The following is a 24,349-nucleotide window of genomic DNA, read 5'->3' as shown; positions in this document are numbered from 1 at the left end:
AATCATACCGTGTTCGTGCAAAAGGCATGTTATAACCGTGCAAGGAAAACTAGAATTTAAAAGTAACAGAAACATTTGAATACATCAAAAAACTACTTCTTGTGACAACCAAATAATGAAAAGTAAAATTAAAAAAAATAAAAACTCTTTCGCTTTACTCGTTCATGTCATAGTAAAAAAGCTACTTCTATTAGCTGTTTCAAAAATATAAAAACGCCAACGTCGCATTCTACCTAACCATTTTTTTAAATGAGATTAATAAAAATGTAAAATAGTTATTAATGATTAGATCTCTCATTGAAATTATAAATTACATTATCTATTATTTTTTGAATTTTGAGAGAATATGTGACGTTGACATTTTTATAGTTTTAAAACAGCTACTAGCGACCAATAAGTTAAAAAAAATAAAATAAAAAATAACCAAAACATTTAATTGACTAGAATAGTTTATTTTATTCCTTATCAATAACACTAAATAAAATGTTATAAGATCAAGACATTTAGCAATTAAAAAAAAAATTGCTGCATGCAGAGGGAAGTGGAAATAGGAATTAAGCATTTCTGAAAGTCACATTAATGCATTATAAAATCAAGCCAATAGTTTAACCAAAAAACGTTTAATTCCATACTTTTTGTTCATTCTGTGTATGCATAAAGTGCTTATTTGTTTATTTATCCATGATGTAGCAACAACGTTAAAAATATACAAACAAATCGATATTTGTTTTGAGTAAAACCATATAATTTAGTTATTATCTAATTACAAATCAATTTACGTAATTCAACGAGTATCTAAATCAAATTTACATACAGATTGTTCAAATGCCATTTGGAATGAACAATAAAGTTGTAATAACCTGAATGTTCTAATAAAATATTTGCGTTTTTCACATTAATATTTCTTAGGTTTACACTCTTTTTTTCTTTATTCACTATTTGATAAAGTAGATTAAAAATTCCTCACTAATTGTTGGTTATACAGGGTTAGTCAATTGTAGAAGATTTCTAAAAAAATCAGATTGACCAAGTATCCGAATATACGAGGTGATTTTTCTAGTCCTTGTTATAAGTAAATTTAATTAATTATAAGAACATTAATATCAATAAAATAAAAAAATTAAAATTGTATTTAATAAATTAATAGTTATTTATTTAATGAGATTGAGTGTAAATCGGACGCTTTATTTCACGAGTGGATTTTTAAACCACGAGTGAAAACGAGTGGTTTATCATCCACGAGGCGAAATAAATGAACCGATTTACACAAAAACGAGTTGAATACAACATTTTATTCTTCGAAATAGACTCAGCAAGGCTTAAAATTGCTTTAAATTTGTTAAAAATAATTTGACGTTTCGTACTGAGAAATGTCAAACAGTTGTCAAAACTTCCTTACACAGGAGAAAAACCGTAAATTTTGACAGTGTCGAAGAATAAAATTTATTTTATTATTTCTAGTCTCATTCTAAAACAACAAAGCTTAAATAATGTTTTTGAGCAAAATATTCTTAAAAAAAATTATTTGAATTTTTAATTTTTACTTAATTATTCTTGAGGCTAGCGACATTTTGTCTACCTATTTTTTCATTTAAGCATCGCTTCTTCTCAAATTGTACAAGAAATAACAATTTTTGCAGCTACTTAATAGTACAGTAGAACTTGGTTATAACGAACCCAGCTTATAACGAATGCTCAGATATAAGCAACAGAACTGAAAGTCCCGTTTAATGGGGATATACAAAGTGAACCGAAAGTAATGTACAAAATTTACATCATTGTTATGAGTTATTTAAAAAAAATCCCCAAACAGGTTGATTTTATTTTTTTAGACACTACATTTTGACCTCATTATTACATTTCTGACGTTATTCATTTTTGAATAATGACGTCTATTTTTTTTTAATGAAAACTGATATTTTTAATTCGTTTTCTAGACAGTATACATTTTATCTTTCTGGTAAGTACAAGAATTTCAAAAAATAAAGCAAAAAAAGATTGAAAAATAAAATAAAAAAAATTATAAAAGTTAATGAAAATATAACACAAAGAGCTTTACCTTTTTTTAGTCATGCTTTATTTCTTTAAGGGGTGATTATTTTTGTTTATTTTTTTGTGTTTAGGTGTCATATTAAGTGTTTTCTTCTTAATTATACAAAAAAATTATAAAAAACAATTGCCGCTTATAAGATAGTCAAGAACAAAAAACTAAAGCCCATTATGTTTAACTATCAATGTTTTTTTATTTTATTTTTTTTCTTATTAACGAAAAGATAAAGATGTGTAGTATCTAAAGCAGTAAAATATGGGTTGTTATTAAAAAAAAATAAGAATGGCGTCACAAATCAAAAACGAATGACATCAAAAATGTCACAACAATGTCAAAATACATCATTAAAAAATAAAATCGACCTGTTCGAATATTTTTTTGAAAAATGACTAATAACAAAAATATGGATTTTGTGCGGTACTTTTGGTTCAGTTTGTTTAATAAATTAAATTGGTTATAACGAACATGTGCTTTTATTATGTTCTAGAAAACAATAATAGTTTCCGATATTGTAACAAGATTCCAACATGGACATGAACACACAAAGTAATCAGAAATCTTTAAATTTTGAAGAAAATAAAAATTATTGAATTGTTGGAAAACTACAAACATAGGTATATGTAAATGTATCTTTTTTAATAAATTAGATTAGTACTTTATTTCGTTTATCTAATCCAAGCTTTAGAACTGATTTAACTTGAAAATTACTCCATAAAGACAATGTTCGGTTAAAACGACGATTAGTTATAACGAACAAATTCTGAAGTCCCTTGAGTGTTCGTTATAACCGAGTTTCACTGCAACTAACTATTCATTAATTAGTTAATTTTAATTATAAGGAATTGTAGAAAAATTCTGAAATATTCACAAACATAGAGAAAAACAAAGTATTTAATAACAAACGCTAAATTATATGCGATGATTAGTTTTCCAGATACAGTTCCAGATTACATTGTTCAGAGTATTGTCAACTTTTTCATGTTTTGTTAAAATTACATTATGAACTATAGTTAGTTAAAAAATAAAAAACCGATTTTGATTCAGCTAATTATTTAAAAATTAAATTTCAAGAAACTGTTCATTTTTTACAAAATTAGGTGCTCGAAAAAATGTTGTATACCACTCAAAAATTAAAGAATAATAAAGTTGGAATGTTTTAGATTTCAATCCGAATTTGAAGGAAGACGCCTCCAATTTCTTCTGACCTTCCATTAAAATTCAATTTCGCATTTATCTCAAACACGCATATTTTACGACGGCATTTGGAATGGACGTCTAGACGCTCCACGTTATTTTCATCACCTTTGATGTGTGATTTGATTGTGTTTTCCTTCTGATTTCCATAAATATTCACTTGCAATCGCCATGTTCCATCCAGACCGAATAGATTTTTTCTCTCACCACGAAATTAGAAATCGAACAAATTGCTATTTCCACCAGTGACCCAGAAAGGGCTCTAATTTCCTTGCTAATTTTAGAAAGTCTGCTTCCCTCCCGAAGGAATTTCATTTTTAATTTGGGAATTGTGCGAGTGGTACAGTTTTTATCTGACCGCAAGACTTGATAAAAGCGCTTTATTTTCCTCATGTCTGATCACCGAGTTATTTATCCTCTTTTGTAAAAAACAACGATCCTCCTTTAATCTAACTTTAGAACCGATTCGTCTCCATTGAGTTTGGCAAATATTTCATCCACTCGTGATAAAAGATATTGAACTTGGACTAGATTCTTCTGGATCGTTACTCCATTGTCACCTCTTGACAATTCACCAGAACGGACTGGTTGAAGCTTTAAATTCTCCAAAAAAATTAAATAGAACTCGACATTTCATGTCAACATGCAGAGCCAGTATCGATGAAATTTGTTTTTAATGCAGCAAATGGAAAAGCAACGACTTGAAACCCCTCGAGCAAAATTTCCGGCCAATAACTTGCAATAATAAAACAGCCAATGGAGTAAAAAAATCGATCCAACGTTTTTGTTTATCCAACTACCTTCTAGTTTCAATTAGGTGCGATTATCAGGGATGTATCGTGTTGAAATCTGTAATATGGCTTCGGTGAATCAGGCAGCTAACTAGCTTTATAATGTTCATGGAGTTGAAACACGTTCACACATCGACCAGGATATACCTAGATATTTAGCATTCGTATCCAAGTCCCGCCTCTTATTGATTCCTGGAGAATCCACTGAATTGACCAAATTTCTCTCCTAATAATATCAAAATCAATACCACCACGAATATTCCCATCGACTTAATGGCAATAATTATTGCCCAGGATGGAACATTTGGGACAATAATGACAAAACTTACGTCTGCTCTCTTTGAATTATTAAACATTGATTTGTCGAATTTCTTGTAGAAATATTTCAATTCAAAGTCTCGGGCTATTTTTTTCGAGTAAGACTATTAAAAAATAGTAGATGGGCGTCTACACAACAGGCGAATCGTTTATTTGATTTATTGTCAGCTGTTATTGAAAAGTGATAGTGGGAGGAGCAGTTTTTGAGTGTTTATGTAATAGCAACAGATAATTAAATTGGCTGATAATCACAGGAAGAAAAAGTGCACACTTTCTAAAAACAAATATTTAATAATGTAGTAATCACGTTCATGTTAATTACCTCGATTAATTACTTGTCATTGTCTTTAGAAAATTTAAAGTTCAACAAAGCACTATTGTTTTTATTCATTACAAGTAAGGTAGCAAATTACCAAATAAATACCGAATCACAGGTCAAATAGTTAAAATGTACAGGGTGAGTCTATTTGCACTTACTACTTAATTTGATTTTTATAAACATTAATTGAATCAACACTGGTTTTTTATCTTTTAAATAATAATAGTCCATTATGAAATTTTAGCAAAGCTGTCAAGATAAACTTGACACTACCCAAAGCAATGTGATCGTAGATTAATTCACTTTTTTTAACGATTACCGATCTGGTCAGATGGAAATTTGTATTATTGGTTGCATATTTATACAACTTCAGAATTAACCCACTATTGACTCATCCTGTATTACTTTAGGGACTAGTATTTTGGGTCATTTTAAGGACTGTTTCGTTCATGTTATATATGATTGAAGAAGGACTGATTTTTTTCAGTTGTTGATTATTAATTATTAGTTTGAATAAATTTAAGTAAAAACATGAACTCGTTCTATATTTTAATTAATTGATTAATAACCCTTGGGGTTAAAACACGCATTTCTTTATTTTTAACCAAAATAGCCAAATACCATTTTTATTTCATTTTCAAATTTTTATACAAACTTTCATCCCTTATTTAACTCCCTTGGGGGTGATAGGTCAGTCAGTTAGGACAAGTCTTTATATATGAATAGACTTTGCATTATTTAAGAAAAAAATACAAAATACAACCAAAGACAACATCTGAAGGATAGAGTTGCGATGATTTTAAATCTCATTATTTTTACAGCAAATTTTTCTCAGAAAAGTACAGGACCTGTAATTAACTAACAAACTTGGCATTATAATATCATATTCCCAACACCGTAAATCTTTGAATATTTTCTTTATAAAAATTTAATAACTTCTAAGGAAAATATCACTTCAAAGATGAGTAATTTTTTTCTATTATTCTAGGGGTTTTAGTCTTAACGAGTTGAATCACATATGTTTTTTTCTATAACAAAATATTTAATAGGTAAGCTACAGTTTTCCGACGAAAAACCCGAAAACTGTGGTCAATTAAAATAATTTTTCTTACTCGATAGACTAAAGTGGCCATTTCGTGATTTTTTTAATTCTATTGGTGATTTATTTTTCAAATGCTAAAAAAAATTGACATAAATTTCTCAATATATCTATACGAGAAAACTTTGTATTATACACGTAAAGAAAAGTTGGCATTATCTGCTCATGATTCCTTTCTGAAACTCGTGCTCCGACTTTTCTTTGCTCGTATAATAAAGTATTATTAATTAATTCTCTTGAATATTATCCTTGCAAAAATGAAAACTTCAAAGGAAAATATTACATATATAAGTTTTTATTCAATATTAACTTTTTTTTTCTACTGCAATCTAAAAAAACTTGAAAGCTTATTTTATTCAAGGGGTTTTCGTCGTGGCGAGTTGTATCACATATTTTTTTGTAAAAAAATATTTAATAGGTACTGTAGTCAATTCAATTGATTTAATTAAATTAATTCCCATGAATATTTTCCTTTCAAAAATGAATAATTTCGGAGGAAAATCTTGTTACAAAAACGAATAATTTTTTTCTTTATTTCCTATTTTTTCTACTAAATTAAAAAAAAAGCCATATGTTTTGCAAAAACATATTGAATTGATAAGCCACAGTTTTCCGTATGGTCAATTCGTATTATTGTAGAAAATATACAGGGGTACCAAAAAGATGAAGACAATAACGTCAAAATAAAGCATATTATTATTTTGTATACCCGATTGGCGTAATTCGTTTTTATTCAAAAAGTTCATTTAATAATACAAGTGCGAAAACACAAGCTTAAAGATCGAGCGCTGTCGTTATGCAACGAGCGTATGCGAGTTGCATACCTAGACACCCGAGAACTTTAAGCGTTTTCGTGTGAATGTGATACAATTTTTTTTTGTTGGAACATAATTTAAAACACGTTGCTATGGAAAGCATGTTTTAAAATAGTGAAAACACTTTGCTATGGGAAACGTATTTAAAATAGTGTTATACCTAATCTAGGATTCAGATATTAAAAAGAAGGCTGGCTTAAAATGTTACCAACAAAAAAATAATTTTTGTATCTTATACAATTTTTATTGTTTTGACGTGTCAAAATGTCATCATTTTATTTTGTTATTTCTTTTAATTATTGAATTATTATTATTAAAATTATGAAACGATCGATTTTAATTAGTTGTCCTTAGTAGAAACCAAACGATTTTTAGAAACTCACAATAAATTGTGTGAAAAAATGCTCATTATTGTTTAAGTTAATAACTAATTACAACCAAAATTATAAAAGTATGTAGTCATTAAAAAAAACAATAATATTAATTCGTTACACCCTGTACATAGCCCTAAGTCTATTTGTAAAAAAAATCTTATTGCATGCAATTAAATATCAAACAAGAGAGCTATCACTAAGAGAACTAATGTCTTATAACTTCTGAAATTTATCAAATCATTAAGAAATTTATTTTAGGCTTAAAAACAGTTGTCTTATTTAATTTTTAATAAATGAATATAAATTCACAAAAGATAATAGCTATTGCAAGTTAATGATGTCTTGAACTTGCCAACACCCTATAGGGTAATTCACATAAAATGTCAACTTCTACAAAAATAAAACGCATTCTCCATATGTCTCCAATTTGCCTTTTAATGGATATTTAAGATATTTCTTTACAATTTAATTGAAACTTACTGTAGAATATAATATTTAATTTTTCATTTTAGACACAATTTAGGGAATTGTCCTGTTTAACGTAAATTATGACTGAATCAAGTCATTTTTTACACACATATGGTTACAAAAAACGATATTTTTTCAAATAAGAAATATTTATTAAAAAACTCAGTTTTTTTACTTGATTCTAGAGTAACGAAAAACTAATTTGTTACTAAATACGATTCAATTAACACAAAATTGTATTTGCCCTTGTTGCAGATTATTAAATTTAAATGTAAATGCAACTAAATCTTTTCTCTATTGGACACGAAAAATACGAAAGCAACACATTTTGTGTATTTTTTTTATTTTTGTTGGGAAACTACGTGTGGTGTTTCTTCGCCATTGGAACTGTTTAAATGTATAATAGAAGCCGAGCTAAAACTGAAATTCTCTCCAATATTTTTGCAAGTTTTTGCACAAGGACGTGACCTGTCAAGCCCACTCAACAAGTAAGTTTAAAAGTTTTTTCTGTATCTTTATTCCTGAATATTTTTAGCAAAGATTCCATCGAAAGCTTCAGAGCACAGTTGCCATAACAACATTTTTTCTTAAGGGGCATCAATGGGAAGCCATCGGGAATAAAACCGACTTATTGATTAGAATGGAAATTGAATTTATTAAACATCTTTTCTTACATTATTTATGTCTCGAAATTATTCCACACAAATGAGAAAAAACGACTTTTGAATCCTTATTTTTCTCGTATATTTTATTATTGCGACTAAACCGGTAAGATAATAGATTTACCGACGTTATTATCGTGCTCCTTAATGACCACAAAAAGACGACAGCTAAATGTTAATTGAAACTTACCTCTTATGGCCAGTGGAACATAATTAAGCAATTGCTTCGTACATGCAAATTATCAATTAACTCGGCCAAGCAGCAAAAAATATTCTAAACGATTTTTGTTGTTTAACACAATTAAAAACTTGAAACAAGCACTTTAATAAACACACAAGTTTAAACCATCTGAGAGGCGTTGAAACAACCCAAATTGAATTTTTCCTCCAGTCACATGAATAATTTAAAACACATGTGTCCCATCTCCGAAGGGACAAATTTCACTACTACTCTCCAAACTTTCCTCCAAACATTTAATAAACATGTCGCGAAACTTGTCTTTTTGAAAAAAATATCAACCATTACACAATCATATTCAGATCGTGATATTGGCATTTTTCCAGGGTTTTGTGCATTTATTTTTTTGAGGTCAGTGCCCGAGTGGAAACCAAAATGCACAAAATTTATGCAGAGTGTGGAGCGTATTAAAGCTCTCAGCAAGTTTCAAATATCGACACATATTTTCATTAAAAGGAAGAAATGTGAGGTTGTTAACGTTAGCCGCACTTTTCAGGTTAATTATCGCGATTTATGGCAGTTTTTATGAATTTTGTTACTAAGCCATGTAACTGAGATTTTACGAAAAAGTAGGATTTAATAATTATTAATTATTATTATATAATAAAATACAAGTACAGTGTCCTCATAACTGTGAATCCACTTTAAAAAAAAACACCCTATATTTTGCTTAAAATGTATCGACTTCTTTGAAAAGAAGACTCAATTAATTAATTAATTTCAGATCTAGAAGTTTTCTTGAAAAATGTAGTTAAGTTGGTAAGATGAAATACCTAACATCATCAGCATATTATTTAATGTTAGCAATGTTATTTGAAAATCATAAACCACCCTATATTTTGCTAGAAGAAAAGATAACTAATAAAACTTAAGATGGCAACATTGTGTACTGTAGGGACAGCAATTTTCTTGTTTTTTATATATATATATAAATATATATATGGTTCAGTGTTGCCAATTTTTGTATCAAGTTGGCAACAAAATTTCAAGGCTAAGCATTAGGAATGTAGGTGTTACATTTTTGCACACAACAAAGTGTTTAATTGTTTTTATAAATTATTAATTTATCGCTTTAGGACGTTGCCAACTTAATTCCAAACATAGAGGTTTCTTTAATGAAATGGAAATTGAAATTGAGTTGGTAAGATTCAGTAATAAAGGCAGAAGAAAATGGAACTTGACAAATTTAAATATGTTGTCAATTTAACTTCATAATCTTAGTTCAAGTTATATCAGTGTGCAAAAAAAAATTAAGTTGGCACCATTGCGTAGTGTGAAGACAGCAATTTTTTTTATCTAATAAATCATAATAAAAATTTAAATCTTAATTTACTGAAAACAAATTCAAAATTTTAATTCCTTTTAAATGTTTTGGATGTTGCTAACTTAATCTTCATCGAACTGAATTTTAAACCCATTAAGTTGGCAAGATAAAAGAACCTGACATAAATTTGACTAATTCCTGGCAAATTAATTTCAAAATCATAACCTATATTATACTTGATGTGCAAAAAATTTGTCCATCACTTAAAATTAACTTGGCACCATTGTATAGTGTGAAGACAGCATTTTTTTTTATCTAATGTACTCATAATACTATTATAAAAATGTAAATCTTAATCTGATACTAAAATTTTTCTTCCTTTTAAATATTTTTAAAAGTTGCCAACTTAATTTCAAACCCAAAAGTCTATTTAATGCAACTGAAATTAAGTTGGTACGATTCAGTAATAACTAAAGACAGAACCTGAATTGGCTAACATCATTTATTTGTATTATTTAATGTTGCCAACTTCATTTCACAATCGTAAAAGCAAAGATGAGTAATTAAAAGTAAGTTGGTTACATTGCTTAGTGTCAACGCAGCAATTTTTTTAATCTTATATATCTACATTATTTAGTGATATTAAGTTGGCAACAAAATTTAAAGAATAAGTTGGTAACCTTAACTATTAAACGAAGGGATCACATTTTTGTATAAAAATGTTAAATTTTTTATAAATGATTTATTTATTGTTTTTGGATGTTGCCAACTTAATTCAAACCCATAAAAGAGAAATGGAAATAAGTTTGTAAGATTTAATGATAGCTAGAAACAAAAAATAATAGAACCTACCATTTTTGATTTAATGCTGTCAATCAGTTAGAATTAGGTTGGCACCATTGCGAAATTTGAAGAAATCAATTTTTAAATAAAAATATCAATCTTAATTTGACACTGAAATCAAAAAGTTTCAAATGCTTCTTCCTTATTAAACGATCTTGTTGCCAACTTACATTATAATTAATTAAACTTAAGTTGGCAACATTGCGTAGTGTCCAGAGACAGCAATTTTTCATCTCATGTAACTAACTACTCAGTGTTGTCAATTTTTGTTAACAAATTAGCAACAAAATTTCAATCTTGGTAACCTTAACTGTTAAACGTAAAAGTCTCAATTCATAGGCTTCTGGTTTTAGATGATGCCAATTTGAATTCAAATCCAGAAGGCTCTTTGATAAAATCAAAAACTAAAATTCAGTTTATAAAATTCACTATCAGAGACAAAAGAACTTGACAGTTTTATTTAATGCTGCCAACTTAACTTTACTCGATGTTGCCAACCTTTTTTTATCAAGTTGGTAACAAAATGAAACCTTAAGTTGGTAACCTTACTATTAATAATACAGCGTGCTCAAAAACTGGCGCACCAACTCAATGGTGTGTGGTAGAGAAGTGGTTACATATAAAGGTAAAAATAGTAAAAAAATTCTTTGTATTAAAGTTATTGACAAATAACGGATTTTAGATAAATGATATGTGGCAACGTTGTCTAACAGTCATGATCGCAATAGAATTTGAGCAACAATAAAAATAAATTATTTTTGAAACGGTTTCCTAGGAAATAATTCCCAGTGTTGGCACATCTACACATAGTGATTTTTTGGATAAATTTTAATTTTTTTAAATTAAAAAAACTGCTAAAATCTAATAGTAAATTTTAAAATAATTATTCATCGTTTTGTTACGGTACGATTACCTGGTATGAAACATAAAAACATAAAAAAATAATGAAAACTAAAGAAGTTAACACAATAAGTTTGTAGCTCCAGATTTTTTAAAATACAACTTTAGGAATTTTTTCAACATTTTTCCCGTAATCTGCACTTGCTTCTCAATAACGTACCACTGAGTTGGTGCGCCAGTTTTTGAGCACCCTGTATAAAGGGCACAAAGTTATAGGCATCAAAGTGTTTATTTTTTTTATAAATCATTAATTTATAGTTGTTGCCAACGTAGACAAAAAACCAGAGGACTCTTTGACAGGTTTTTTAACGCTGCTAATTTAACATAAAAATCATAAGCCATATTATGATTAAGTTGGCACCATTTTATAGTGTGAAGATGGCATTTTTTTAACTCCACTATTCGATGTTGTCAATTTTTCTCTCAAGGTTGGTACAAAATATCATAGTAAACTTAACCTGGCACTGAAAATTCTTATTATACATTTTTCAATATTGCCAACTTAATTTTAATTTCAATGAAAAGAAACTAGGTTTGTAAAATTCAATAATAAAAAAACAGTAACTCGATATGTGTAAAATCATCTGACTTTGCATTCTTAAATAATGCCAACTTAACTTTAGATTGCCATTTCAAATGAAGATGGTAGTTTTGTGCACACAGTTTGACAGTTTCATTAACAAAAGGTGAAAATATGCTTTTGGCATAATTTAATTGTGAAGGCAGTGTGTTTGATTTTGCAGGCGTCTCAGGGAAAATATCCGCAGAAACTTTTATAATTTGGCAAAAGTTTTAATGCAATGCGAAACATGAGTACGGGCGAAAAGCTTTGAAGTTTAATTTTCATTACTGCGTGATTAAACTCAAAGTTGCGGATTTAAGAGAAACATTTTTGACAACATTATGAAAGTGAAAATACAAAGGTATTACACGGCAAATTTCCATTTGTAATCCGGAAAATACACCGCTTAGAGTACGCCTATTAATAGCAGTTAATCAAATTTAAATTTCTGCAAACACTTCGAAACTCTGCTGAAAAGGGTCTGAGCGTGTTTAAAGATGCGAAAATCGTCCTTTAAACCGAAGGCTCGTAATAACATCCATAAATAAAGTCCAGTGTGAGTGCAAATTTGTTTGCTGAAAACACACACAACCAGCAATTCTTCTTCTTTCACTTTTATGGCATTATGAGAGCATGTGAGACCAGAACTGACATTCACACGTGTTAGATGACAAGAACGAATCCCCGTATTGCAAAAGTTGGTTGAAAGTTAAGAGGGATAAAAGAATTTCAACTCAACGAAAAATAATGGCAAGGATAATAGGAATGAAACCTCACTGTCATGCTCCAAAGCTGAAATTTTCTAATTATTATAAATGTTTTATCAATTCTTGTTTTTTTATCCAATGTGGTGCGATAGATAATTTACATCAATAAAAATGTTACGTTAATTAAAACTGGAGCAAATTCAGGTGAAAGCGTATTTTTTCACATAACTTCGAGTAAATAAAGAATGCAATTTAAACAACTGTTGGCCTTATCCTTTGTTACACATTTCACAAATATTTTCAGGTAAGCATGCTCACTTATTACATTCCTTGCAACGTTTTTGTATAATAACTGTCTTCCAAGAAACATGTTGGTTAAACAATGAAAAGTGACACCAGTGAAATTAGCCTTAAATTTGTACAAACTCGCATCAAGTGTGACATAAAAAAATCTATTGAAGGTTAACTTGAAGTAATGTTTAATTTGGCGATAACAAATTTATCACAACTTGATAGGTTTACCTAGCTGAACACGAAAATTAATTTGGAAATTGTTATGGTCAATGAATATACAAATTGGGTATTTCCTAATAACTAATTATTAATTAATAATTACCGACATTTTTTGTGTCATTTAATCTTGAAATTAATGTATAAGAAAAACCACATAAATATTTATTTTCCTGGCGGATATTGTGGTATAATAAATCAACAATATTACACCTGTGGTGTTCGTTTCATAGTCAATCAAACCGTTCATCATCAACTTAATTAAAAGTGACAAGAGACTTATCTTTAATCATCAAATTGCAAAATAGCATCGACGCTTTGCTGATATGGACTATTAAAAACCGATTTCCATGGGCTATTAATGGATTTATACACTAGATGTGGTTCTAATGCAAATTAAACAAGCATACATGATTTGTTGCAGGTGAATAATGAATATGTATCCTCTGGTCACAAATGCCGAAAGCTTCACAAAGAATTCATTTAGCAATGTCCAATAAAATTCTCCAAAAAACCAATAAGACAATATTGCAACTTTAGGCTATTTACTTACACGAAATTACTTTTTGTTCGTTCTAGTAAATATAACTAGCCACGTCAGTCGCTGTGTACATTATAAAACAAAACTTACTAAAATGTCAGGTCGATTAATAGTTTTTACAGTTATCTACAAAAAATGTATCAGCTGGTAAAGATTATTTTTGCAAGCCACTAAGTTCATGTTATTAATGTCAATAAAAAATAAACTGTATCACACTATTCCTAATAAGCTTATTCATCACTTCATGATTGGAGGTGTTTGTCTTAAACACTTGTTTATTTGCTACTAGTTTTTGTAAAAAATAAACGATGTTTTTGCTAACAAGTGGCAAAAAAATTAACATATTTATCTCAGTCTTATTAATTTTCAAACATTTTCGAAGAATTTTATTTTAAGAGAGAGAGAGAGAAACCAGTAAAAAGATTCCAACCAATGGTAGAGAGAACAAGGAAGACATAAATTTATGGAAATACCTGAAAAAACAAGAGCTGCGGTTTGTCAAAATTTTGGCTTGACTGTGCCACCAAAAATTGTTTTCTTCCCAAATTTTTTATTTAACTTCACAGCAGCTATGTATTTGAAATTATGTAAGATATAGAGTGATTCAAAAGTAACGGAACATTTTTTTCCCTTAGCAATTAATGTACATAATAATATAAATGATTACTGTTTTGATTCCACTATTGTCGGATTTAATTTATTGTTAAGTTTGTCAATCTATTAGATACACCGTAAGACAAAAATTGGTGATTTTTTTTAACAGTAAGTTTAAAATGTTACAAAATCTTCTGTTTCTGTTAATTGAATTTTAAAAAAACGGTCTGAAATACCAAACTTTTCAAGAGCTATCCCTATATAGTAAAAATCATAAGAATTTTTAACTCATTTGCTTGTCTTTATCACTATTTAAAAGATGGTGCGAAATTTTTATATCACTCTGCATGCAATAGAGGTTTTTAGAAAGACCTATCAGTGTTATTTTAAAAATACGACACATTATTAAGTAATATTTTAATTAAATGTAAATCACGAGCGACAAACAGTGAGTACCTTCATTGCATAGGTAAACGCAAGAAATTATTCTCGCGAAAGGTTTGTACAATTTTGTTATTAACAAACCAAAGATACCTAAAATTTTTTAAATTCTGTGAGATGTTCTTTTATTAGATAAATGTGTATTTTTTCAATGTTTAATTTACGCAATAACGATAATAATTATTCATTGTTTGTCTTTCCCATGAACTAAATTAAATTAAATTATATCAAAATACATTAAATGTAATATAGTGGCGGTCAGCTCGATTTGCGTGTGCGTCATCAATTTCATTTTTTCATTACCAACACAAAGCTATAAAAAATTATCAAAAACAATGCAAATTTAAACAGCTAAGGGCTATCTAAGGGTGGTATCCTTGAACATTAATTTACATGTGCACTTCGACAACACCGTCAAGTGTCACGAATTTGTCAACCTGACATTGACAGTAAATTATAGACGTCGTCGCATGGTTGTCGAAAGTGTTATCGGTGTTAATCGCAAGTATTTTCTGTTCGTTTATTGTGTTTTGTGATTTGCGTTTCGTTAGGTTTTTGATTCTGCGTTTATTAGTTCTTGTTTTGTGAATCTGTATTTTTTGTAACAACTCATAATTTAAACACTTCGTAACCTCAAAAAATATTTGATAGATTGTCACCGCTATGCCCCTGCTATGTAAACGTAGTGACAGAAATGTCAGATGACGCACACGCAAATGGAGCTGAGCGCTACCATAATAATAGTTACTTATTTAATGAGTTTGAGTGTAAATCGGACGCTTTACTCACGAGTGGATTTTTAAACCACGAGTGAAAACGAGTGGTTTATCATCCACGAGGCGAAATAAATGAACCGATTTACACAAAAACCACTTGAATACAACATTTTATTCTTCGAAATAGACTCAGCAAGGCTTAAAATTGCTTTAAATTTGTTAAAAATAATCTGACGTTTCGTACTGAGAAATGCCAAACAGTTGTCAAAATTTCCTTACACAGGAGAAAAACCGTAAATTTTGACAGTGTCGAAGAATAAATAATTAAATTAAATTAAATGAATAATAATAATAAATAACAAATTAAATTAACATAAAAAATATCTGCATAAAAAAATTGCAATCTAAATTAAGAAAATACTCAATCTGAGAGACAGTTATGGCACACATAAAAAAATAGTTTCACTGTTAATGTAAGCCTCATGACCACAGACAGCACCCAAGACACATTACCCAATGCTTATTTGGTGTGCTGTTGGAAAACAATTTAACGCAATTTATTAAACAAAAGTATTCTTGGTTGTCTTCGTATGAAAAGTCGCTTTCACCTTTGATTGTGTTTTTTTTTATTTTTTCTTGTATTTTTAGTATTTTTGTTTATTTTTTGACTGCATTTGTTGCTTTTTTAAGATCGTATTTTCACTGTCTGGAAATAATGACTTTTTGACTAACTTTGATTTACGTTTTATTTCTTCTTCTGTACCATTGCGTACATTCGGTATTCTCGAAGGGTTAGAGAAACATTCTGTAGGCTTTGAATAATGCAAGAATAAATTAAAATTGAAATTAAAACAGTGTACTACTTTTGTCCAGACACAAGTCTGTTGTAACAATGTTCAAAAATGCGTGTCCACAAGTAACTCTAATCTAGAAGGAAAATATGTTGTGTTAAACTAGTTTTAAAAATAATTATTTATCATTTTAAACTGGAAATAAGGTGGTAGGGGGTTAAAAAAAAGTGTTAAACATTGGTGTGCACGCTTGCATATGTAAAATAGATTATAAATATCGTGGTTGCAGCGTTCGTCCCGCGTTACTTTTGTCCCTAGTCTCCCCTATTTGTGACTGTACAGGGTGCTGCATTTTGGATTTCGGAATAGGGGATCTTCGAAACTAAGAGGTTTAGAGAAAAACTAGTGACACATTCTCGGGTCCTTTTTTGAGAAAATAATCTTGGTCAAAACCGCATCTCGCTATCATCTTTTGTTTTCAACTTATAAACAAAAGTTGACATTTTTCAGAAATCTTAAAAAATTCATATCTTCCTTACTATACAAGATACACATTTGAAACACAAACACTATAAAGGCACTTTGTTACAGAGAATTTAATAATGCTATCAGCAATTTTTTTTAATCATGCGTTTAGCTGTAATAACATAAAGTTTTGTTATTTTGAATAGGAATCATAGTTAGCTATGACGGCTTCAAAAAGTATATATTTTTCTGATTTAATATGTCTATTTGTGAAATACATTATTTTCAAGTAATTAAGATAAAACATAACATTTCGCTTTTTCTTTTTAGTAGGCCATGAAAAAGTTTTGGGTTTTCAATTATAATTATGAAAATTATATTACCCAACAAGTATTTATATTTTATGATTTTTTAAACACTAATTAATTCAAAAACAGCATAATAAATTATTATTACATCAAATTTTTGTGATTAATAAAAATTATGTTTTTAGATTTAAAATGGCAAGCTTACATTGTCATTCTATTTTCTAATTAATCATGAAATGTCGGAAAAAGAAAAATCTTATTAATTGTAAGAATGCCTGTCAGTAAAATTTTATTTTACAAAAAAATGTCAATCCAAAATCAAATCCCATCTGCGGTAAAAAATACATAACATTATCAACGTCACCTCTGGTAGTGACACATCGTTTTCAGTAATTTTCTGCACATTTTTTATGTAATTAAAATCTGCAACGATCGTATATTTGTTCAATTGAAAATAACTGTAACATAGCTTATTTCGATAATTTCACATCTTTTACTTTAATAATCGTTCACAAAATTTCTACGATTATTCACATCTTTTATGTGAAACAATTTTTCCATGGCCAACTACTTTCAAATATTTTATCAAAAGTATATAAAAATATCAAACTGTATTTATATTGTTTTTAGTCCAGAAATAAATAAGCTTTTCGAAAATGTCATAGCCAACTATGATTCCTATTAAAAAAAACTTTGTTATTACAGCTGAACAAAAGGATAAAAAATCGCTGACATTATTAAATTCTCTGTAAAAAATGCCTGTATAATGTTTTTATTTTAAATGTAAATCTTTAATAATAAGGAAGATATGAATTTTTTAAGATTTCGCTAAAATGTCAACTTTTATTTGTAAGTCGAAAACAAAAGAAGATGGCGGGATGCGGTTTTGTACAAAATTATTTTCTCAAAAAACGAATCCGAAAATGTGTCACTCGTTTTTTTACAAACCTCATAGTTTCGGAGATCCAAAATGCAGCACCCTGTACACGTGCAACAAAAATTAAGGCATGCACTAATACTTGTTTTTTACAAGTAGTAAGAATTGCAGACCAATTTTGTAGCGGCAGTTTTTCTTTAAGTTTTTAAGACTTCACTTATTTTCAGTGGAATTTTTTCCGTCTCTTCTTAACGCAGAGAAACAAAAAACTCTGTATCAAACCAGAAGCGTTTTTGACGTTTGAAAACCAACTATCAAAGGGTAGTTTTAGATGATACAAATAGAAATTATCAATTTGCAGTTACGTTAAATAAAATTCTACAACTTTAACGATCAGAAGAGCTTCCCAACCGTCCTTGACTTAATGACATGAACACAATCGCCGTAACAGTACCACACTTATTACTGCTTAAAGACAAATCCAGAATTCAAAATTTCCCACAACTTCTGAAAACACAGTTTCCCAATAAACGAAAGTAGAGCAATGAGTCGGACATCAAACAACGCCTGTATATACATACAAATCCGGACATTTCAGTCAACAATAATATCCTCAGTGCTCGTTTCGTAAGCAAGGTAGAAAAATAAATAGATATTTACATCTGGCAAAAATACGTAGGTATGTCACATTTATCGAAAAACTTTAAGCGAAACTACGATTTTTTTATTAATAGAAACTAACACAAACCTCGACAAAAATAAGCTATTAAGAATATAAAAATAGCGCGCCAACTTGGGTTACAATTCGGTCATTTGAAAAAATTTCAAAAACCGTGCTCGTAAACAATAATAAAACGGCTTATGTAATGCACTTCATGTTTTCGAAAATGCAACCTTGAGATCATCGTTGTGGCGCGCAATTAAAATTGGGCCGAATTGGCTCTAGTAAAAATAACCACACAAGGTGAAATTACATCGCAATCGCTTGTTATTAAAATTACAATAGGGTAATAAAATATGCGTGCGTGGGTGTGAAAAAAATGGAAAAACCTGCAATGTTGTGCGAAATGAATGAAAATCGCTTAGTGCAGTCAGTCTTTAATTAGTAGTTGGAAAGACAACCACCTGTCATACTGTACAGGGCAGAGCCTCACTATATTGATTTTCTTACTGGCAATGCAGATATTCAAACAGCGCCGAAAAAGGCCGTCAAAAGCTGAACCAAATCGAAGCTAGAGCCGGCAAAAAGTGTGGCTTTTTAAGCCGCGCTGTGGGTTCCCGAAAGCGGGGTTCCTGCTGGATTTTTTCAGCAGGAACCGTCCATTAGTTGTCACTCCCGCATTACCGCGCAGCATCGAATTGGGCCGTTTCGCCTCAAAAGCACACAAAACGGACATCAAAATGCTCGTACTTACTTTCCAAGCTCCTCTTTAAGGTCGTAGTTGTCGCTAAAACGCGTACAGGCAATGGGCACCGCCATGGCTCACGACAGCAGTCCCTAAAACGTACTGCTGAGTGTCGCTCGACCGACTAATAAACCGAGTACGGAGCGATTTTTCGCGCAGCTGAAGCGACTTATGCCACCCAAAATACACACCGCACTTGAGGAATTTGTGCTGGGACCTTTTGCACGCTGACACTGATGGATTGGGAACGCGTCGGCCCCGCTCGCGGACACTACACGATGTCTAATCCCCACTAGATGCTGCTGGAAGTGCTCGAAGTCGCTCCTCGGGGATATAACCTAAAAGATCAATATTGTGGCGCGGCGGCGGCGGCGGCGGTGGCGGCGTCTACTCACGGCTTCGGAACAGACCGAACGACCGACACTCACGATGGGGGAATAACCTTGTCGACGAATTTTGGTGCGGTTTGGGCCGACGCGGACGGCGCCACAACTAGCGCAAGACCTAGTTTTACTAGCCTTTTGGACGCTCGAGGATGATCACAAGGGGTGGAGGTTTAGGAAACAAGTTGCAAAAAGCTATGGTTCATGTATTTAGTATTTTCTTCAAGACAGTACGCTTTTTGCGGATACTGTCTAGGTCAAAAAACAGCAGATTTTTTGGGTTCTCTGAAAAATGAAGATGTCTTAAGGCTCTAGACCCTCTGGGAGCTGGCGCATACGTTTTACGTGTAAACTGTTTTCACTGTTTTTCGCCGCAAATTTAGTCTTGAAGAGTTTCTTGACATTTGCAGTGTTTCTTTATAAGTAAATGTAGGTCGAAGAGTCATTTTTGATTGAAATAAATGCCTAGATATTTTTTTATTAAATAAAATGTCTGTTAATGAAGTTGATACGAATTTTTGATATTGTATTTATTTTGTATTGAGAATTTAAAAAAACCATTTTATAGGAAATTTAAAAATACAGACTTGAGATATTTAAGATTTTTGTTAACTGTTCTTAATTGTTAGATATAAAGCAAAAATTAAATTGTAAGTAGGCAACTTTTAATGCATCCTTCTTCGAATGCGTAGCTAGCTGGAAGAAGATTTATGACGGGTTTAGGACGCACCGCAGGAGGCAACCACCATTGGGGTGATCCACAAGGTAATAATTTTATTGCATTTGTTCAAGACAGAGAAATGTATCGGCACAAATAGGAATTTTAGCGATTTCTCTAATAGTGGTATAAAATTAAAGCACATGATTTCGGAATTAATTTTTTTAACAAAATAATTAGGTACCTATAGATTTGCATTACGTTTTTTTTGTAGACACTGCTATCAACGTATCTTATGAGATTTTGAAATACGAGTAATCACGCTCGCTATTTTTTTGAATACTTTTAACAATAAAATTATTCCTGTTTTAAAAAAAAAATAAAAAAAGATGATTAAAACTTTGGTTGTACTTAGCTTCGTTCTGCACAGGTTTTGTGATAGAACTACTGAGCTCCCTCACCACGACAAGGTGTCAACCCACTGAAGAATTCCTTGGAGAATTCCTCTGTTTTCAATATAACTGACCACAAGTCATTTTATGTAATCTACGTCAACTAGCGAGGAGAAGGTTCATCAGTAGCGCGCCTAATAATTTATTTGTCCGTCCAGGTTGGAGCTCTTTTGCAAAATTTTCTGCTGACTTTTTGAATTCCTAAGCTCGATGTTCTGGGAGTTGCTTTCATTCTGAAAAAGACGTTTCTGTTGAAATTTTTGAAAAACTTAAAGGCATTGGCAACTTAAAAAACAACTTTGTCCTAGATGATAGTACTGAAAACGTGAAAGTAGTGAAATAAATATTTTCCACTGCATTAATATCTAATCTCGCCAGGAAAATTTTTTTTATTAATCTATTTGTCCAATAAAAATGAAAAAACATTTGACCAAAAAATCACATTGGCTGTTTTTTACATCAATGGATCGGAAACACGAAATAAATTTATTCTGCAAAAACTTGACTTGAAAAAAATCGTTAGAATTGGATTAAAAGCCATTTTGATATTATTCATCCGAAATTTCAGTATAATTTATGAGGGACAAGATTGAGTAGTGATAAATTTCCGCTTCAAAAGGACTCACTACCTACCCCAATAACTGTAATGACTACAGAAATTTTACAACTAGGGGCACGGTCCCATCGAGCGGTTTTAAAGCCAGGACCGGAATAAGCACACTAACGTGATAAAAATGTTTTTATTAAAAAATTACATCAGATGTTCAAATTGATGACTATTTTGGTTTAAGCACAAACGAATTCTTCGTTTACAATTCGCATGAACCCTTGCCGTAAGATTTAAAGATTAACATTCCATTTACAGTAAACAGATAAAATAAATGGTAATCCGGGCCTGAAAAATTCTTACCAGTTGCCTCAACCTTCAGCCCCAACAATGATCGCGTGCCAATTTTACGACAAATGCAATAAATTTTTGAAAACCACCACCTTGATAGAAACCTTTTGTGGAAGTGATTTACAATTTTACCAAAATTCATGGGAAAAAAGCTGCCCCAATATCAAAACAGAAATTAAAAATCAACGACACATTTTCTCAAAAATTTAATTAGGCACTTTGATGCACTGCTTCAAAATACACCTATGGACCAAAGATCGTTGACATTAGACTATAGTTAACTAAGCGATAGTGAAAAAACACACCATACACATAATCATTTTAAAAATTGGTCAAATCGTTCTTCTATACAATAAAATCACATACGATTTTTTTTAGAATCTTAGATAAATTACAAAGAGGTCAAAAGTGCCTGAGTGTAAAATTTGACGAACGCTTATTACAGTAGTGAAAACCGTTTCTCTGTATCTACTCTCTAACTCAAGTTATTTAAAGTTGTCCTAACGTCCTAACCGCCTATCAAGCATTTGGTCCAATATTAAGATCAAATGGTTTTTGACTTTTAAGTGACAGTGATAGAGTTTATCAAAACTTGACAAAATTTCTTTGTTTTCGCGAAGTTCAAGACAAAATTTAGAACACAGAGAAGTTTAGAAAGTAGCTAAATTTTGATTTTGTGAAAAATGTGTGAAAAATGTTCAAATATCTGTCAGATTTTTGGTAATTGAGAGGATTCATTGATAAGAGGATTCTGTGATGAGAGGCGGTTGTGACGTTACGATTTCTTCCTTTAGAAGCGATTATCTCGCTTATTCCTCAGTGTAGAAAATTTTGAAAACAACCTACTGGTATAGAATGAACGATATTTTTAATTTCCGTTAAAACATTAAACAAGTAAAATAAGTGGCCAATTCCTTTAAAATTGGTAAAATCACGCCATATCTTCCTTGTGGATAAAGTAAGGAACTTATTTTTTCCTCCCTGAATGTGGATTCTAAACAAAATAAACAAACGTTTTAGTCCTGTCAAAAAAAACTGAAAAAATTGCAGTAACATTTCTTTTTTGTGTAAGTACCTAGTGAAATCTTCGAGATGCGTGATTTTTAAAAGATAGATCTACAGCATGATTCCGAAAAGACCTGCCCGTTATAAGTGACTATGAGTAGAACTCATACACAAAAATATGTCTACTAAAAGTCTTTCTGTTTTCGAATTAGATCAAATTTTGCTGTGCGCTAGCTAATGATTTCAAAAAGTATGCTTGCTTAGCTTAGAAGCACTAACAATTAATTTCTGAATATGACTGTGATCAGTAGCGTCGAATGTGTGTGGATAGGGGTTAGTTTATCTTCATTATTTTTTTACCTAACAAAAAAAGTTTCTCTTATAGGTACTATATGTATAATAATGTTGTTCTTTATTCCATAGATACGAGTAGAGGTAGTAAACCTTTATTGGGTGGGGCAACCTTATCGCGCACCCAAAAAAATCGCTACTTCTAATGAAATAAAAATCCTGAAATTTTACACATTAGCCTGTACATTGATAAGAAACATTCTAGATTTTTATTAATTTTTTTTGTTAATAAATAAAGTCGTAGCAGTTTTGTGAGTTTTTGGGCACTAACTGTTAATGTAACTACAAAGTTTTTAGATCAAATGAGTCCTTACCTGCTAGCCCATCGAACGCTGGTATCAGAATTATGAATTTTTATTTGGTTGGTGAAATAATCGGTCTTTTTTATTTAGACGCAAACTAGACGCGTGATTTATTAGATGATGGTATAATTTGCCAACAAAGGGATCAGTTACCAGTAGCCGACCTTTTTGAAGCCCCTTATTTACAGTCTTGCAATAAAACTGATGCCTGCATTGAAATATTCCAACGAAATCTTTTACAATCTTACCCCAATTACAGTTCACATTGTCACCTAAATTTAGCAACTCATACATAAAAATATTTTTCAAAGTTAAAATGTAAAAGTGCCTTTAATTCAAAATCTGGTTGGTATTTTTCTTCGCTAATTTCGTAAACAATTATCTGAAGTGAATACGCGTGGATTAGTATAAAATTTAGAATTTGACTTTTTGGTCGAAAATTACTTTTTTTTAATTATTATTTTAAACTGCAAGTGAAAAATTTCTTCAATACAACAAAAATTCGATAGAATAAAGTGGCCATTTGTTGATTTTTTTTATTCTGTTTGGTGATTTCTTTATTCTATTGGTAATTTTTTATTTTATTGGTGAAAAAATTTAACAAAATATTCTCGATGTAACTATAAGAGAAAACGTTGTATTATACACGTAAAGAAAAGTTGGTATTATCTGCTCGTGATTCCTTTCTGCACTCGTTTCAGAAACCCATCACTCATAGATAATGAACAACTTTTCTTTACTTGTATAATAAACTACAATTTTTTGTATATCCTCCTAGTGACCCAGATTTTTTTGGCAGGTTATATCGGGACCATACTGTACATATTTGAAACTAAATGAAGCAATAGCCTAGGATAAGTTTTTGGTGTAATGACCATTTCGATATCTTTAACACTCCGCAAGTTATTGCAATTAAAGTTACTAGGGTATGGCAAGTATTTTCCTTTGTACTCGTAATCTCGCCCAATTTTCTCAGTTTTCTTTTATCAAAACTAAAAGTTGTGTATTTACAAACAACATTCATTGAGCAATCTTTTGCAAAATCAA

General features: G+C 30.4%; 1 protein-coding gene across 20 annotated transcripts in view; it reads right to left on the bottom strand.

The window, feature by feature from the left end:
- The window catches only part of CaMKII (Calcium/calmodulin-dependent protein kinase II), a 131,072-nt gene extending 111,260 nt beyond the window's left edge, over window positions 1–19,812 (bottom strand). For 2 of the 20 annotated variants that reach the window (XM_064359720.1, XM_015978452.2), the window contains exon 1: window positions 19,263–19,812. In XM_064359720.1, coding sequence (XP_064215790.1) covers window positions 19,263–19,327 — 65 coding nt within the window. In that variant the 5' untranslated portion in view covers window positions 19,328–19,812. The remainder of the gene's footprint in view (window positions 1–19,262) is intronic. The other 18 variants (XM_064359724.1, XM_064359725.1, XM_064359721.1 and 15 more) reach the window with 17 other exon arrangements.
- Window positions 19,813–24,349: the final 4,537 nt, after the last annotated feature.

The sequence above is a fragment of the Tribolium castaneum genome, chromosome 1 (assembly GCF_031307605.1).
Source record: "Tribolium castaneum strain GA2 chromosome 1, icTriCast1.1, whole genome shotgun sequence".
Taxonomy (NCBI): domain Eukaryota; kingdom Metazoa; phylum Arthropoda; class Insecta; order Coleoptera; family Tenebrionidae; genus Tribolium; species Tribolium castaneum.
This window is presented reverse-complemented; position numbering and strand designations above follow the sequence as displayed.